Source organism: Aquarana catesbeiana, linkage group LG02 (assembly GCF_042186555.1).
Source record: "Aquarana catesbeiana isolate 2022-GZ linkage group LG02, ASM4218655v1, whole genome shotgun sequence".
NCBI lineage: Eukaryota > Metazoa > Chordata > Amphibia > Anura > Ranidae > Aquarana > Aquarana catesbeiana.
This window is the reverse complement of record NC_133325.1, coordinates 710,160,288-710,178,318: the sequence shown is the minus strand read 5'-3', so window position 1 is coordinate 710,178,318 and position 18,031 is coordinate 710,160,288. Positions and strand designations below refer to the sequence as shown.

At 42.4% G+C, this 18,031-nt stretch overlaps 1 protein-coding gene across 3 annotated transcripts in view; it reads left to right on the top strand.

The window, feature by feature from the left end:
- The window catches only part of ARL6 (ARF like GTPase 6), a 126,807-nt gene that overhangs the window by 83,961 nt on the left and 24,815 nt on the right, over positions 1–18,031 (top strand). For all 3 annotated transcript variants that reach the window (XM_073616988.1, XM_073616986.1, XM_073616987.1), the window contains exon 6: positions 10,451–10,580. In XM_073616988.1, coding sequence (XP_073473089.1) covers positions 10,451–10,580 — 130 coding nt within the window. The remainder of the gene's footprint in view (positions 1–10,450; positions 10,581–18,031) is intronic.

The following is an 18,031-nucleotide window of genomic DNA, read 5'->3' as shown; positions in this document are numbered from 1 at the left end:
GGAATTCCCATGCCGTTTTTATCAATGAACTTCTATGTGTATTGTCGGCAATGCAATAGCCGCGGGTAGTTTTAAATGAGCTTTTTCCTTCAAAATGTCATTTTGCTGTCAGACTGTTCTAAACACAGGAAACATGCGCCCCTTTACAGGCATACTATAGACACCCCCCAGGTACGAAATTTAAAGGGATATTACACTTTTATTGTTTGACTTTAAGCATTATTAAAATCGCTGCTTCTGAAAAAACGGCCGTTTTTAAAACTTTTTTTTGCATTGATCCATGTCCCCTGGGGCAGGACCCAGGTCCCCAAACACTTTTTATGACAATAACTTGCATATTAGCCTTTAAAATTAGCACTTTTGATTATTCATGTTCATGTCCCATAGACTTTAACGGTGTTCGCGTGTTCGAACGAACTTTTTTCCTGTTCGCATGTTCTGGTGCGAACCGAACAGGGGGGTGTTCGGCTCATCCCTAGTATTTGATCACCACTAGGTTTTTTTATTTTTTGCGAAACAAATTAAAAAAGACCAACGTTTTTGAAAAAAAAATTCTTTGTTTCTGTTATAAAATTTTGTAAATAAGTACGTTTTCCTTTACTGATGGGCATTGATGAGGTGGCACAGATAGGCGGCAATGATGGGCGGCACTGATAGATGGCACTGACGGGCATTACTGATGGGCACTGGTTGGCATGTGTGGGCACTGATTGGCATGTGTGATGGTCACTGATTGGCATCTGTTGTGGGCACCTCTGATAATCGATGCACCCCCCCTGTCAGGAGAGCCGCTGATCGGGCCTTGTCAGCGCGAACTGAGGAAAGTCGATTACCGGCAATTTAGCTGCTAAATATTACCCACTTTGAACCCATTGAATATTAGACATGGAAACATAGCATGTCCAAGTACAGTGTAAAAAAAAAAAAAACATATACTGTTTGCACGCTATTTAAAAAAAAACAAAAAAAAAAACATAAAATATTAAAAGAACGACAATAACAAATAGATAAATTAAAGAAGAATTCTAGATATTAATATTTTAAACATAGGTGCATTGGTTGGACCCAGGGCTGTTTTTCTCAGGAAATGGGTGCAGGAACTCAGCCACACCCCATCTCAAGGCGCTGCGTACATAGTGCAGGGTTCAGGAGTGTGCTGCATACAGTGTGCAGGGTTCTGGAGTGCGCTGAGTACAGAGATAGCCCTAATATAAATAGCACGCTTTTTCCCTTTTTGGGTCAGGTCATTGGAAATGGGGATCTTCACCCCATCATCCTTTGTTCTGTTGCACATAAAAAGGTTCCAGTTAGACTGTCTTACTGACAGAAGGATGAAGCATGGGCTTCCCTGGTGAAAGGGTAGGCAGTCAGGGAGGATTACCAGTTCATGAAATCGGCTAAAGTTTCCAGAAGAATGGCAGCAAACAGCCATTTGTCACAAACTGGGCCACTTCAGGGTGTGCATTGGTCTAGCTTGGATCACTAAAGGTATATATATCTCATACCTGATGAGCTGCTGGGGAAGCTGACAATCACTGCAAGCAGTAGTTGGCACTACTACAGAGATACCTGCATGCTTCTGGATCCTGTGCCGAGTGGCTTCCCCTCTGCACACTGACCACAGGTGGGGTTACTCACTTGGCGCTGCTGCCATTCAGAGAACACCTTCCATATTTTTTAATAAAGACAAGGCCTACTGCAATTGGATGAGGTGGAGAGGAAGTGTGGTGATGTCACAATCTCCACCTCATTAAATGAGAACTCCTTGTATTAATAATACAAGAACTCCTTTTATTCATAATAATACAAGGCATTCTGTAAACGATGACCCCTGTGGTCAGTGTTCAGCAGGACCCAGAAGATCATGTCTATCTCTGCAGACTATTACAATGATTATTTACTTCCCCAGCAGCCCACCAGATCTGAGATATGCATACTTACATTGGTCCAAGCTGAACAAATATAAGTATGCAATAAAGATCCTACCTGGAGTTCAGCTATAACGATATACTGAATGTATGTGTGTGTTTATTCTATATTTAACAAAAAGTAACGAGGTAACCTTTAAATGCAGATACCAAGTACTGTATATGTGTTATTCCACAAGCCAATCTCTCTGAAGCTCCTTGGATTTTAGGCTCCAGCTGTGTACGGGGCCCTGTCGCTCTCCAAATCGAAACTAAAGTGTAACTTTACCTTTTCAGAAAAAAAAGAAAAGGTGAACGAACACTCTGCATTTTCCCCAGCCCCTGGTCCCTGCTGTACTTGCCTTCATAGGTGATGAGCTCTTCTTCCCCGTCTTTCTGCAGGGCTTCCGAAATAGATCCGAGTGATTCTGATTGGTTAATGCGGTCAAGTGACAGCACTGCCCAAGCAGATCCATCTCGGAAGCCCTACAGAAAGAAAGGGAAGATGAGCAGGGATTTCAAATTCCTAGACTGCTACATAGATTGATTGCATGAGCTAATCGCCCACAGAGAAAAGTACAGAGGGGAAGATGTAGGGTGTTAGTTCACCAGGAACCGGCTGAGATTCGAACCATGTATGGGCAGGATGAATGTACCAAGTTGATCTTCCAGCCTGCCAATCCCTGTCTTTTCCCAGGGGGGGGGGTTTGACTCGGCAGAGGGGATTGCACTGTTGGCACTGCCTGTTTTGATGGAGGAATTGAGCGAATTTCTTTCCTGCAACCCATGGTTGGAAATTTGCAACGTGTATGACCTACTTAACAATTTAAGCTCTAGCCCTGTTATTTAGCTGTTATCACCCAAAATCTATGTGCAGTAAAGGCTCTGGCATTTCACAATTGAAAGACAAGGGGCTGAGAATCCAGGCTTTCTGTAAAGCCTATTCCCAGCTCTACTTGCCTACTGGCCTGCAACCAACCAAATTAACCTGTCTGAAATTATGCGTAAAAACGGGTTTAGTTTGCACATATTTGCAAATACATGATTAAGCTACAGAGCCTCTTCACGGAATACTGCTGAGGGGACGCACTGGACACCTTTGCTGCCATTGTGCTACATGCTGGGTGTCCAGTGTGCTCCTGTGCCTTTACAGAGGGGTGGGCTCCCTCCAGGCTCACCTGCCCTCTGCACTGTGGAGGCTCTCAAAATTTAGCGTTAAAACTGCAGATAATACTGGGGTGCCATACAGTGGCTCTGCAGCTCACACATGTATTTGTAAATGTGTGCAAACTAAACCCCTGTTTTTAACGCAAACTGTTAGGTTCATTTGGTTGGTTGCAGACTGGTTGGTAAGTAGAGGTGGGAATTTTCTTTGGTTTTGTTTGACATACAACGCCTTTCCATTTTGCTCCTTGCTGCAAAGGCCAGTTATAGGTGGGGGCAGTGGCCATTTTTTTCTGCACAGCCTGGACATATGATCCAATGGGGCTCCACAAAACCGGATTGATTGGAAGATTAACACAGGTAATGCAGACAGAACAAAATAAAAGGGAATACCTGTAATGGTAGAAATATGGGAGATGTCTGTTTGCAGTACATTCTCTCTTTGCTTATGGAAATATTCAGAGGTAAAAGTGGCATGAAATTGATCCTTTCTTTCCGTACCTCTATGCAGTCTCTTTTTGGACCACGCAGAGTCATGGCTGGCTTAATTGACTGTTTTATTTGCTTCCCCTCAGTCACGATGCCTAACTATGTGTGTCCTCCGGCTTATATAGATATGCTGTCAGCTACACACACGCCTGCACTGTAGATCAAGCTTCTCCTGGGCACTTGACAAACTATTGATAGATAATGTATTTTGTCAAGCACCATTCTCTGGATGCACAATCTGTTCTTGTATGTAGGCCTGCCACTGGGGTTGGAGCTGTAATACTCTGCATGGAAAGGAAACATCAAAGTATATTGCAGAGGATATTCTGCTACTTCCCACTATTGTGCTTTGAAGGTAATACTGACCCATATACTTGGCATTTCCTATTCATTAATGAACATGCCTGCAGATTTACGGCCCAGCCTTCAGCTTATCAGCATTTGTGGATGTGTAGGATGTAAACGGACACTCCCTGGAAGTGTTCTTGTTAAATATCACACAGTTCTACTCTAATTAGGGTATACTGGCTTTTTAGCTTTCAAAATCTGTGCAATTTTCTCCTATGTATCTGGTACTGTTTTTGCTACTAATTGGGTATATTATATGGATGGTAATGTAACTAGCAGAATGTTTCAGAGATCAGATTTACAGTATTAGGACATATATTTTGACATAGTTGTTATAGTTGGTCAGGAATTATACCCCCTGTTGCTTTAGATGTGCACTACCGCCCGCTGAATGCAACCCCTTTCAAGTAAATGGGCCCACACTGCAATTGCCCTGCAACCACTTGCAATGCATGCGGTTGTAGTGCACTGGTGCAGGATTTAGGGTTTAAGGTAGACAGTGAAGAGGTGATACAATGGATATGCCATTGAAGCCAGTGACATCACTGCTCCAGGCTTTACTAGCCATTGTCGGAGCATTTTCTCCTCTCCCCTGCAGCTGCTGCTGGCTGACACAGGAGATTCATGTGACCGGACAGCAGCGGCCTGAAAATAGGTACGTATATACATCTTTCTTACACAGGTTAGTTAGCATAGGTGTTAGGAGAGGTGAGGGGATGGTTTGGAGGCTAGTTATAGGTATAGCTGGCATTCCACTTTAACCACTTCAATACCAGGCACTTTTGTCCCTTCCTGCCCAAGCCAATTTTTAGCTTTCAGCGCTGTCACACTTTGAATGACAATAGCGCGGTCATGCTACACTGTACCCAAACAAATTTTTTTTATCATTTTGTTCCCACAAATAGAGCTTTTCTTTTGGTGGTATTCGATCACTGCTGGCATTTTTATTTTTTTGCGCAACAAATAAAAAAAGACCGAAAATTTTGTTAAAGAAAAAAAAAGTTTTTTTCTTTGTTTCTTTCTTTTATAAAATTTTGTAAATAAATAATTTTCTCCCTAACTGATGGGCACTGATAGGTGGCACTGATATGCAGCACTGGGCATTGATAGGCGGCTCTGATGAGCTCTGATAGGCGGCACTGATAAGCAACACTGATGGGTACTTATGGGTGGGCACCGATAGGTGGGAGTGATGGACACTGATAGATGACACTGCTGGGCATCACTAATGAGGAGACATCTGGCAGGCACTGACTGGCAAGATGTGTGGGCACTGGCATTATTTGGGCACTTACTGGCATCCCTGGCGGTCTAGGGCGGCATCCCTGGTGATCCATCTGTTGTGGGCATCCCTGGTGGTCCAGTGTGGGCATCCGCGGGGAGGGGCTGCACTGATAAACAATCAGCGCAGACCCCCCCCTGTCAGGAGAGCCGCCGAGAGAGACGCGAGTGAGGAAAAGCCGATCAATGGCTCTTCCTGTTTACATCGTGATCAGCCGTGATTGCACACGGCTGATCACGTGGTAAAGAGCCTCCGTCAGTGTGTCAGCCCAGTCAGGATAACTGAACCATTAACCACCTCCCGCCCGGCCTATAGCAGAATGACGGCCCAGCGGGAAGAGGTTAATGAACATTGGAACAAAACATCCACGGCAGTCCACAGAGGTAGTGCAGCATAGAGAATATTGGGGTTGATTTACTAAAACTGGAGAGTGCAAAATCTGGTGCAGGTTCCAATTATTTTTTTTTTTTTTTTTTTGTCAAAACAATTTTGTCAAAATTGAACAAGCTGAAGTTAGAAGCTGACCATTCATTCCAATGGGCAGGGGCAGTGGAGGAGTGGTGTGTACACCGCTCCTCCACCTCCTTAAAGATGCTGCTTGCAGGACTTTTTTTCTCCCGTCCCGCAAGTGTACCGCCGCACTGTGAAAGCATATCTTTCACACTGGGGAGGCATGAGAGACAGTTTTCAGGTGATATTTTTAGTGCTAAAACGCCTGCAAACTGCCTCAGTGTGAAGGGGGTCTTAGTAAATCAATCCCATTGTGTTTGTACTGCAGCCATTTCTACTAGTAGCACTGAAGCTTTATTACCTTATACCATCCATTCTCATTCTTTTTTTAACATGGAGGATCCCTTAAAGTAACTTCCATTTTTGGGGAACCCCTGCTAATACTTATTATATCTACAGCTCATGTGAAATTTGTGTGATAGTCAGTGGGAAGAATGCTACTTCTTGTGTTCAGTGGAAAGATTCCCCCACCACCACCACCTTAAAAAGATCATTGGTTAACAGCTGTGGATGATCTGTGATTGTCATTTTTCTTTCTTGATAAATATTGCTATTAAAAAAAAAAAAAAAAAAAAAGATCAATGGTGTCAAATCATTAAAAGAGCGACAGTTGCTCGAGGAACCCTAACTGAGAAAGGCTGTTGTATACTTTGCTCACGTTTATGTTTTTAGCACTACACTTATTTTATATCACAAAATTATAGACTTCTTTATAAAATAAAATAAAAATCACAAGGACAACATACTATAGAGTCTGCTCAGGAAATAATACATGGCAGCCTGTGTAATAATGTATCTTTAAGAAATAGATGGGTAGATCATTCAGAAAATGGTCATGTTCACTGAAAAGGAACAATATCTAGCAGAAATTACAAGTAAATTGATCTTTGTATTTTTTTTTTTTTTTGGGTGGGGGGGGGGATGGGTGGAAATTGAGGGGCATGCTCAGGTTTTTATTGCATGTAGTCCCCAATAGAGATTTCCACTCACTTCCTATCAGGTCACAGGAACAGGAAGTGAGGTAGCATCTTTGCAATGTAACCAAAACACTTTTTGAAGACCTGTGAAAGACTGCAAACTCTGAAAGATTTGATTTTTTTTTTTTTATATTCTTGTTGTTTGGGTTCCTATTTGGAAAATTTACCCTCGCTTCTTCAACTGGAGCAACACATTGGGGTTGATTTACTAAAACTGGAGAGTGCAAAATCTGGTACAGCTGTGCATGGTAGCCAATCCGCTACTAACTTCATTTTTTTAATTTAACCACTTAAGCCCCAGAAGGATTTACCCTCTTAATGACCAAACCATTTTTTGCAATACGGCACTACATCATTTTAACTGACAATTGCGCGGTCGTGCGATGTACCCAAACAAACTTGATGTCCTTTTTTCCCACAGCTTTCTTTTGGTGGTATTTGATCACCTCTGCGTTTTTTTTTGTTTTTTTTTGCGCTGTAAACAAAAGACCGGCAATTTAGAAGAAAAAAAAAAACCTTTTTTTTAACTTTCTGCTATAATACATAGCCAAAAAAAAAATGTATTCATCAGTTTAGGCCAATATGTATTTTGCTACATATTTTTGGTAAAAAAAAAATCTCAATAAGTGTATATTGATTGGTTTGCGTAAAAGTTACAGCATCTACAAAATAGGGGATACATTTATGGACCCTTTTTTTTTTTTTTCTGGTAATGGCGGCGATCTACAATTTTTAGCGGAACTGCGACATTGAGGTGGTCAAATCTGACACTTTTTGGTGACCAGTGACAACAATACAGTGATCAGTGCTAAAAAAAATGCACTTATCAATGTATAAATGACACTGGCAGGGAAGGGCTTAACACTAGGGGGCGATCAAGGGGATAACTGTGTTCCCTCAGTGTGTTCTATCTGTGTGGGGGATGGGCTTACTGGGACAGCGCGTGCCACACTATCTCATGCATGGACCGACGTAGAGTATATCTGCGGAAGGAGGACGGCAAGTGGTTAAAGTGATTGTAAAAGTCTTTTTTTTTTTCTTGTTTAAAAATAACAAACATGTTATATTTATCTGCTCTGTGCAGTGTTTTTTGCACAGAACAGCCCAGATCCTCCTCTTCTCTGGTCCCCCGTTAGCACTCCTGGCCACTCCCTCCTGCCCCCATAGTAAGTTGCTGGCTATGGGGGCACCTAAGACAAACTGCTGCTCTGCTTGTCCATTTTAGACACAGAGCCGCTGTTCGGCCCCCGCCCATTTTCTCTCCTCATTGGCTCACTGACTTTGACAGCAGCGTGAGCCAATGAGTTCCCGGACAGCCATGGATCTTGTGCAACATCACTGGATTAAGATGGGGCTCAGGTAAGTATTAGGGGGTTTGAGGGGGACTGCTGCACACAGAAGGTTTTTTATGTTAATGCATAGAATGCATTAACATAAAAAACCTCCTGCTCTCCAGTTTTAGTAAATCAAGCACGCAGAATCAAACAAAATGAAAACGACACAAATCAGGCCATGAATTCAGCACAACACAAATGCAATGATTACAAAATATTTTTATATTATCCTCCAGTATTTTATTCATATAAAGGAATGTTTCTAAATTAAAACGTAATGATTGGGCTCGTATAATACATGATAATATATGAGTTTATTGCATACACGGCATGTCTTTTCATCTAAAATATTAAGAAATCCATCAATGTCTACAGAATTCTCCCAAGGCTGCTGCACATTTATTGAATGGAAAACGGTGATAACAACGCTCCAGTTGTTATTGTGAATTAAAGTGCGCAGTCCTCAAATTTTTTATCTAGGCAATGAATTGTTTTATGCTACCATTGTTGGGTCAAAACAAGAAAATATAGTACACAAAAGGAGTAAAATTGCTTATTTTTAGCAAAGCTGAGAAGTTTTTGATCAGGATGCAGTTTTTTTTTTGTTTTTTTTTTTACCCCTTAATGACATCTTAAAACAAACCTTAAAGGAGAAGTATGGCCAAAGCTCTTTTGGCAATACTTCTGTGGGTCACAGGAGTGCACTTTGTTCTGCACTCCTATGACCAGGATTCAGCTGACACAACCATACGGCCTGATCCAGGTTTTGGCGAGATCCCAACTTTGTCAGGACCCACCCGGATGCCTGGCCCAGCAGCTGGCTCAGCCTCTCAACATGATGCTCCGGCACTTCAGTGAGCACTGGAGGGGCAGAGCAGAGAATCGGTGACTGACAGTCTCCGACTCTGCTCACTGAAGACCGAGAGCTCAGAGGTCTTTTATTTCTGTTTTCGGTCTTAGTGGCGGCGGAGGACAAATGCAACAGGTGAGTATTGTTATTTTTCAATTCCTGCACTTCTCTTTTAATGCTCAAAACTTTGGTATGTACATATCTTCATAACTACTTGGTGTATCCAGGAGAATTATAGCTTGTTTGTAGGCCTTCATTTGCTGGTAAATCTTAATTGATATCTCCTGATTTATTTTTTGTTGAAAGAAAACTGTACCAAAATAGTTTCTACGTCTCTAATGTGCTCCCTTTTGATCTGTTGAATATACTGTTGAAAATGATTTGTTTTATCTGTGCAAAAAGAAATCTGTGTATCAGATGTGCTCGACCTTTTGAAGAGTGATTGTCACTTAAGTGATTTGGTAACCAGTCGCGGGCCACAATGAACTATGGGGTTTCACCCCCCCCAAACCACAAATGTTAACGAGCCCTTACAGTTCTGAGCCCCCTATAAGGCTGCTTTCACACTGATGTACTGCGGTTTACTGCAGCTTTCCTGCAGGTTAGCTGCACTCATCCATAAGCTTCTATTACATCATCTGCGTGCGGTGCACTTTCAAAAAGCGCACCAAACCCACAGGATATAATCAAAGTTTATGGTTCAGAGCAACTAACCTGCAGAAAAGCCGCAGATGCACTGTGCTGCACCCGCAGATCAGTGTGAAAGCAGCCTAATAACCTTTTTTTTTTTTAAGTGCTAATATGCCCTTTGCAAAAGTGCAGTGTATGTGATGTTTCCCTCGCCAGGTTGCTAGAAAGGTCCTAGACGAAGGGCACTTGGTATCCCTCCTCCTGGGACAGGAGCCGGTGCTACACAGGAAGCATTGGCTCATGCCTCTTCTGCTCCCTCTGGGGCTGCCTTCTTCCTCCACTGCTGGCGCCGGCTTAATGCACTGTTGCTCTGGGATGGCAGGTCAGCAACTGTTGATCCCAATCTGAGCTTGCTGAAACACCATCCCAGAGCATGGGCATGTGCTTCCCTGTTTTGAGGTCGCAGGCCATATAAGAGGGCTCCACAGGCCACGGGTTGAGCATCCCTGCTGTGGATTCTGCCAGAAAGCTTATGCGTGAATCTCCTGTGCTCTCTGCCTATGTTGCACTCATCAGTTGCACTGTTCCAAGCTATTTGTGTGGACTATAAAATACCTTCTCCCTATATTATGGAGAAGAAGGTGTATTCTGTCTGAGTCCTGTTCTAGGGTGACAGCACTGCTTCTCCTTAGACACCGTGCGGAGCAATGAGCGTTGTCACTCTAGACCAGGAAGTGTATTATTGGTTGTCCCCTTAAAAATCTCATCCTTTCAGCTTGTTGTATTCACTTTTCTCATCCAAATGCTAAAGAGTACAAAATCATTGACTTCAGGCAGATATCTCCCTGAATTTAAAAAGGGATTTCCACCTTTTGCTAGTGCTGGTGAATACATGTTCACACAACCTGAAACTGTTCTAATTTTCTTTTATCATAATTTTTTTTTCTCCTGTTCCCCAGACATTAAGCACAGACGGATACCAATTTTGTTTTTTGCTAACAAAATGGACCTGAGAGACTCTCTGTCATCTGTGAAGGTTTCTCAGTTGCTGTGTTTAGAGAACATCAAGGACAAGCCGTGGCATATTTGGTAATGGTTCTATTATTTTGAAGTGCGTGTGTGTGCACAATAAAGATGTTTTGATTGCTAGAAGTGTCTATAACCCAGAATACAGTTCTCCCTGTGCTGCAACTCTAAGCAGAAATGTTTTCTCAATAACTGTATTGCAGCGAGCATCCTTCAGGAGCAAAAAAAAAAAAAAAAAAGGTAACAGAATCCATGGCAGAGCCTTTACATTCTGGTTTAGCCATAGTGCAAGTTTCTGCTAAATTCTGAAAGATTCTAGGTCCTTCTGGTCTAAACAAATTAATAGGAAACGGGTCTATTTATAAAAATGAGAAAAAATATTGGATCAGTGTCACAAGCATTCGCCCAGCTATCGTAAATTCTGACCATATTTCCTTAATGCATTTGGTTTCCTTTGATCATCAGCTCTATCTAGTGACCATAATGCAGCATTTTTTATGAAATATCTCAACTAGGAAAAATACTACATTATGGATACTAGAAAGAGCTGATGATCATAGGAAATCGCTTCATTAACCTCCCTGGCGGTAATCCCGAGTGTGGCTCGGTGGGTTAATTTTCAGTACCAAAAGCGGTAACCCCGAGCCACACGGTACACGGTAGTATCCCTGTGTTGTTACTTACCTTGTCCCTACGGTCCCCCGATGTCCTGTGGCCGATGCATCCTGGTTCCCTTCCCTGCGAGCACGGAGACGCAGGGGGGCTTAGCCGGGCGGGAAATTCAAAAAAGTTCAAAACCTAACATACACACAATACATTGTAATCTGTTAGGATTACATTACTGTATCAAACCATTTCACCTAAGTTTTGTCCCTAGTGCTTTGTCCAGTGCCCTGCCTGCACTTTTACTGTTCTTTCTGCCTGGAAACTTGAGAAAGTCCATGGCATCCAAAAAGCATCCCTTCAGGTCAAAAGCGGTTTTAGATCAGCTAGAAAACAGCGATTGTGAATTAGAATCACTTGCAGTATTGAATGATAGTGATTCGTGGGGAAATTCGTCATCAAACACTGAAAGTGACGACAGCGACGATTCTGCGACTGAGCTCAGTGATGTGTGAAGTTGGTGCTCTATTGACTGTGGTACAGATCAGGCAGGGCCCCAAGATTCCCATTTACTGGAGCATCTGGTGTGAAAGTAGACGTTGAACATGACAACCCCTTGGCATACTTACAATTATTTCTGACCGATGAGTTAATTGAAAAAATAGTTACTGAGACAAACCTGTACAAAGAGCAACAATTGGCTACTACGCATCGGAAGTTTCCAAGAAGCAGAAAGTGGGAACCAGTGACCAAAGATGACATTTGGAAATTTCTGGGCCTAATACTTCAGGGACTGGTGGGGAAACCCCTGCAGAAGTGGTATTGGACAACTAATAAATTACTTGCCACTAACTGATGAAGACATATTTTTTTTTTGAATATTTATTATAGCAAAAGGTAAAAAATGTTTTTTTTTATCAAAATTGTTGCTAATTTTTTTGTTTATAGTGCAAAAAAATAAAACCCGCAGAGGTGATCAAATACCACCAAAAGAAAGCTCTATTTGTGGGAAAAAAGGACGTCAATTTTGTTTAGGTACATCGTTGCACGACCGCGCAATTGTCAGTTAAAGCGACGCAGTGCCATATCACAAAAAATGGCCTGGTCATTAAGGGGGCAAATCCTTCCGGTCCTTAAGTGGTTGAATAACACCTTAGTCTGAACTGGCTCTACAGTATAAGTATAAGAATGTGTGCAGCTTCTACAGTGTCTTGAAAAAGTATTCATACCCCTTGAAATTTTCCACGTTTTGTTACGTGACAACCAAAAATGTATTTTATTGGGATTTTATGTGATAGACCAACACACAGTGGCACGTAATTGTGAAGTGGAAGGAAAATGATAAATGGTTTTCAACATTTTTTACAAATAATTATCTGAACAATATGGCGTGCATTGTATTCAGCCCACTTTACTCTGATACCGAACTAAAATCTAGTGAAACCAATTGCCTTCAAATGTCACCTAATTGGTAAATTGAGTCTACCTGTGTGTAAATTAATCTCAGTACAGTGCAGCTGTTCTGTGAAGCCCTTAGAAGTTTGTTAGAGAACCTTCGTGAACCAACCGCATCATAAAGGCCAAGGAACACACCAGACAGGTATAAAGTTGTGGAGAAGTTTAAAGCAGGGTTAGGTCATAAAAAATATTCCAAGCTTTGAACATCTTACGGAGCACTGTTCAATCCATCATCCGAAAATGAAAAGAGTATGGCACAACTGCAAACCTACCAAGACATGGCCGTCCACCTAAACTGGCAAGCCGGGGAAGGAGAACATTACTCAGAGGAGCAGCCAAGAGGCCCATGATAACTCTGGAGGAGCTGCAGAGATCCACAGCTCAGGTGGGAGAATCTGTCCACAGGACAACTATTCGTTGTGCACTCCACAAATCTGGCATTTATAGAAGAGTGACAAAAAGAAGGCCATTGTTGAATGAAAGGGAGCCATAAGAAGTCCTGTTTGCAGTTTGCGAGAAGCAATGTGGGGGACACCGCAAACGTGGAAGGTGCTCTGGTCAGATGAGGCCAACATTTAAGTTTTTGGCCTAAAAGCAAAACGCTATGTGTGGCAAAAAACTAACACTGCACATCATCCTGAACACCCAATCTCCACCGTGAAACATGCTGGTGGCAGCATCATGTTGTGGTGATGCTTTTCTTCAGCAGGGACAGGGAAGCCTCTCAGAGTTGATGGGAAGATGAAGACAAGTACAGGGCAATCTTAGAAGAAACCTGTTAGCCTGCAAAAGACTTGAGACTGGGGTGGAGGTTCACCTTCCAGCAGGACAACGACCCTAAACATACATGTTCACAGACACTCCCCATCCAATCTGACAGAGCTTAACCGCTTCAGCCCAGGAAGATTTTACCCCCTTCCTGACCAGAGCGTTTTTTGCGATTCGGCACTGCGTCGCTTTAACTGACAATTGCGTGGTCGTGCGACGTGTCTCCCAAACAAAATTGACGTTCTTTTTCCCCCACAAATAGAGCTTTCTTTTGATGGTATTTGATCGCCTCTGCGATTTTTATTTTTTGCGCTATAAACAAAATAAGAGCGACAATTTTGAAAAAACGCATTATTTTTTACATTTTGCTATAATAAATATCCCCCAAAAATATATATATATATTTTTTTCCCTCGGTTTAGGCCGATTGTATTCTTCTACATATTTTCGGTAAAAAGAAAAAAAATCGCAATAAGCGTGTTATTGATTGGTTTGCGCAAACGTTATAGCGTTTACAAAATAGGGGATAGTTTTATGGCATTTTTATTAATAATTTTTTTTTTTTTTACTAGTAATGGCGATCAGCGATTTTTATTGTGACTGCGACATTATGGCGGACATGTCGGACATTTTTGACACATTTTTGGGACTTTTGTCTTTTATACAGCAATCAGTGCTATAAAAATGCACTGATTCCTGTGTAAATGACACTGGCAGTGAAGGGGTTAACCACTAGGGGGCGGGGAGGGGTTAAGTCAGTACTAGGGAGTGATTACTAACTGTAGGGGGGATGGGCAAGCAGTGTCGCTACACTGATCACTGCTCCCGATGACAGGGAGCACAGATCAGTGACACTTGTCACTAGGCAGAAAGGGGAGATGCTGTTTACATCAGCATCTCCCCATTCGTCCTCTTCATGAGGCGATCGCGGGTATCCCCACGGCGATCGAGTCCGCGGGACCCACGACCCGACTTGCGGAGCTCCCGGCCGGCGCGCGCGCACGCAATGGGACAGCGGGGAATTAAAATGGACGTACCTATAAGTCCATTTGCCCAGCCGTGCCATTCTGCCGACGTAGATCGGCGTGCGACAGTCGGGAAGGGGTTAAGCTATTTTTTAAAGAAGAATGGGCAAAAATGTCACTCTCTAGATGTGCAAAGCTGGTAGAGACATCCCCAAAAGACTTGCAGCTGTAATTGCAGCGAAAGGAGGTTCTACAACTTATTGACTCACTTTTCAGATATTTATTTGTAAAAAAATTGAAAACCATTTATCATATTCCTTCCACTTCACAATTATGTGCCACTTTGTGTTGTCTATCACATAAAATCCCAATAAAATAAATTTACTTTTTTGGTTCCAACATGACAAAATGTGGAAAATCTAAAAGGGTATGAATACTTTTTCAAGGCACTGTACTTACCCTTATCATACCTCTATCATGCCTTGTAAGCCAGGGTGAAGCTAAAAACACAGATGGACTAAAATTCCCTGCGCCTATAAAAATAAGTACTGTACTTATCGGCGTATAACACACACCCTAATTTTAAGAGTGAAGTTTCAGGAAAAAAACGTATTTTTTAAGTAAACAACTTTGAATTAAAATAAGGGTCAGTGCCCATCAATGCAGCCTGTTTAGTGCCCATCTGCAGCTTCCTCATCTCCCATCAATGCAGCCTGATCAATGCCCATCTGCAGCCTGATCAATGCCCATCCATCTGCAGCACATCTCATCAATGCAGCCTGATCAATGCCCATCTGCAGCACATCTCATCATTGCAGCCTGATCAATGCTTCTTTTTAGCCTCAATGCTTATGTGCAGCCTCACCATCGATGCAGCCTGGACAGCGCAGGAAATCACCGAGCCGTCATCTCCTGTTTACTCGGCTCTCAGTCGGCTCTCTCACACACACACACACACACACACACACACACACACACACACACACACACACACACACACACACACACACACACACACACACACACACACACACACACACAGTCCCGACTCTGCCATCTGCATTGGACCAGCTCCTGTGATTGACAGAACACTGGTACAATGCCAGTGGCGGAGGCGGGACTGTGAGAGCTGAGTAAACAGGAGATGAAGGCTCGTGAATTCTGGCGCCGTTCGTTCCCCTCTGAGGTACGCTGTCGGCATATAACACGCACCTGTGATTTGCCCCCTATTTTTAGGAGGAAAACGTGTGTTTTATACGCCGTTTAATGCGGTATTTGGCAATGGGTCTCATTAATTTTATTTAACAGGGAATGTTTCAGAGGTGGTATTCTTTGGCTCAGCTTTGGCTTTTGTATAAGCAGGGAGGTTTTCCTTGTTATAAGGCTAATTAGCAGGGCCCTCTGTTTCTTCCTGTATTGTATTGTATTTTATTGTAACTGTACTGTCTTCCCTCATGTTGTAAAGCGCTGCACAAACTGTTGGCACTATATAAATCCTGTATAATAATAATAAGACAGGCAGTTTACATCTATGGTAATTTGATGACTGTTATCACTACATACTGTATGTACATCTCTAGCTATTATTAGATAATACTTATACCTGTGATCAAATGCTGTTATCACTATGAATGCTTGCTGTTTAGGAAATCCTTGTGTTACTTAAAAAAAAAAAAAAACATTGTGCTGTAGACCTTAGCACTTAACTTGTTTGCATGTCTATTCTGCTTTTAACACTGTGCCTGTTATCAAACCCTCCATTTAAAATACCCCCCTCTCTGGTTCCCGTCTTGGGATAACTCCCTATCCTTACAGGGACCCATAGGGGGAGATTTACTAATACTGGTGCACACAGAATCTGGGGCAGCTGTGCATAATAACCAATCGGCTTCTAACTTCAGCTTGTTCAATTAAGCTTTGGCAATAAAATCTGGAAGTTGGTTGGTTTCTACACACAGCTGCATCAGATTCTGTGTGCACCAAATTCATCAAATCTCACCCCATGGAATCACCTGGTTATGTGGATGTGTCACTTTTTGTCTACTGCTTCTGATACCTTCTGCTACTGATTGACAGTGACTGCTGCCTGTGCTGTCCCTGCTGTACTGTACTGTGAAGGGCACAGGGAGCGCGTATCACTTTTTCAGTTTTTGGGAAGTGGCGTTAAGGACCTGGAGCTGGCGGCAGTGAGCTGGGAAGGGTAACTTTATTATATGGGCACACATTAAAAAAAAATGTACCGGGTATTGTTACGCCACCTAACATGACCTTTAAAGAAACCTGGTGATTACATTTTTATAATCCATCCCTTTTCTGCAGTGTCTTCCAAACAACTTTTTAAGGAGCTTTCCGATTGTTGGTTTATACAGTTGTCCTCATAAGTTTACACACCCTGGCAGAATTTATGATTTCTTGGCCATTTTTCAGAGAATATGAATGATAAAACTTTTTTTTCACTCATGGTTAGTGATGACCCTGATCAAAAGTGATTTTGGCCTGATAACATGCACGCAAGTTGACACAAAGGGGTTTGAATGGCTATTAACTGTTTGCCGCCCGCCCACTGTCAAATGAGGTAACCGGCTCTCCTCGCCACACATTCTGTCAGTGTGAGGCGCGGAGCACCAATCAGCATCTCCACACAGGGGTACATGGAATGAAATCAGGGCACTGATGTTACAGTATAGTAAAACAGTGTCACCATACAGTGCCCACCAATCAGTGCCCATTCAGTGCTGCCCATCAATGCCCATCACTGCTGTCGATCAATGCCCATCAGTGCCGCCTATTAGTGCGCAACAGAGCCCATCAGTGCTGCCTATTAGTGCTCATCAGTGCCACATCAGTGCCTCCTCATCAGTGCTCATAAGTGCCACCTCATCAATGTCCACCAGTTCAGCCTATCAGTGCTCAGTGCTCATCAGTAAAGGCGAAAAATTACTTAGTTAAAAAATTTGCTGACAGAAAAAAAGTAAACTTTTTTTTTTTTTCAAAAAGTTTTTTTTTGTAAAAAATAAAAAACCCAGCAGTCATTAAATGGCACCAAAAAAAGCTCTATTTGTGTGAAGAAAATGACAAAAAAATTGTTTGGGTACAGTGTAGCACGACGAGCCTGACAGACCCTTGATCTTTCATCCAGTGCTGACGTTTCTGGATTCTGAGACTTGGGGAAAGCAAAAGAATTGTCAAGGGATCTGCGGGAAAAGGTAGCTGAACTGTATAAAACAGGAAAGGGATATAAAAAGATATCCAAAAAAGGAAAAGGTCAGGTGTCGGGCGATTTCCTGTTTTGTGTTGCATAAAAAGATATCCAAGGAATTGAGAATGCCAATCAGCAGTGTTCAAGCTCTAATCAAGAAGTGGAAAATGAGGGGTTCTGTTGAAACTAGGGTTGCACCGATACCAGTATCGGTATCAGTGCCGATACTGAGTATTTGCACAAGTGTAAATGCACCGATACCTGAAACCGATACCTTCAGGCTAGGTTCTTTGAGCTGTTAGTGGGTCTTACCTGTTTACAGCTGAAGTGTTAAAGAAGTCCAGTAATTGGAGCTGTCAAAAAAAAATTATCGGTACTCGTACTCGTTGTAAAAAAATGGTATCGGTGCTTCCCTAGTTGAAACCAAACCACGGTCAGGTAGACCAACTAAAATTTCAGCCACAACTGCCAGGAAAATTGTTTGGGATGCAAACAAAAACCCACAAATAACTTCAGGTGAA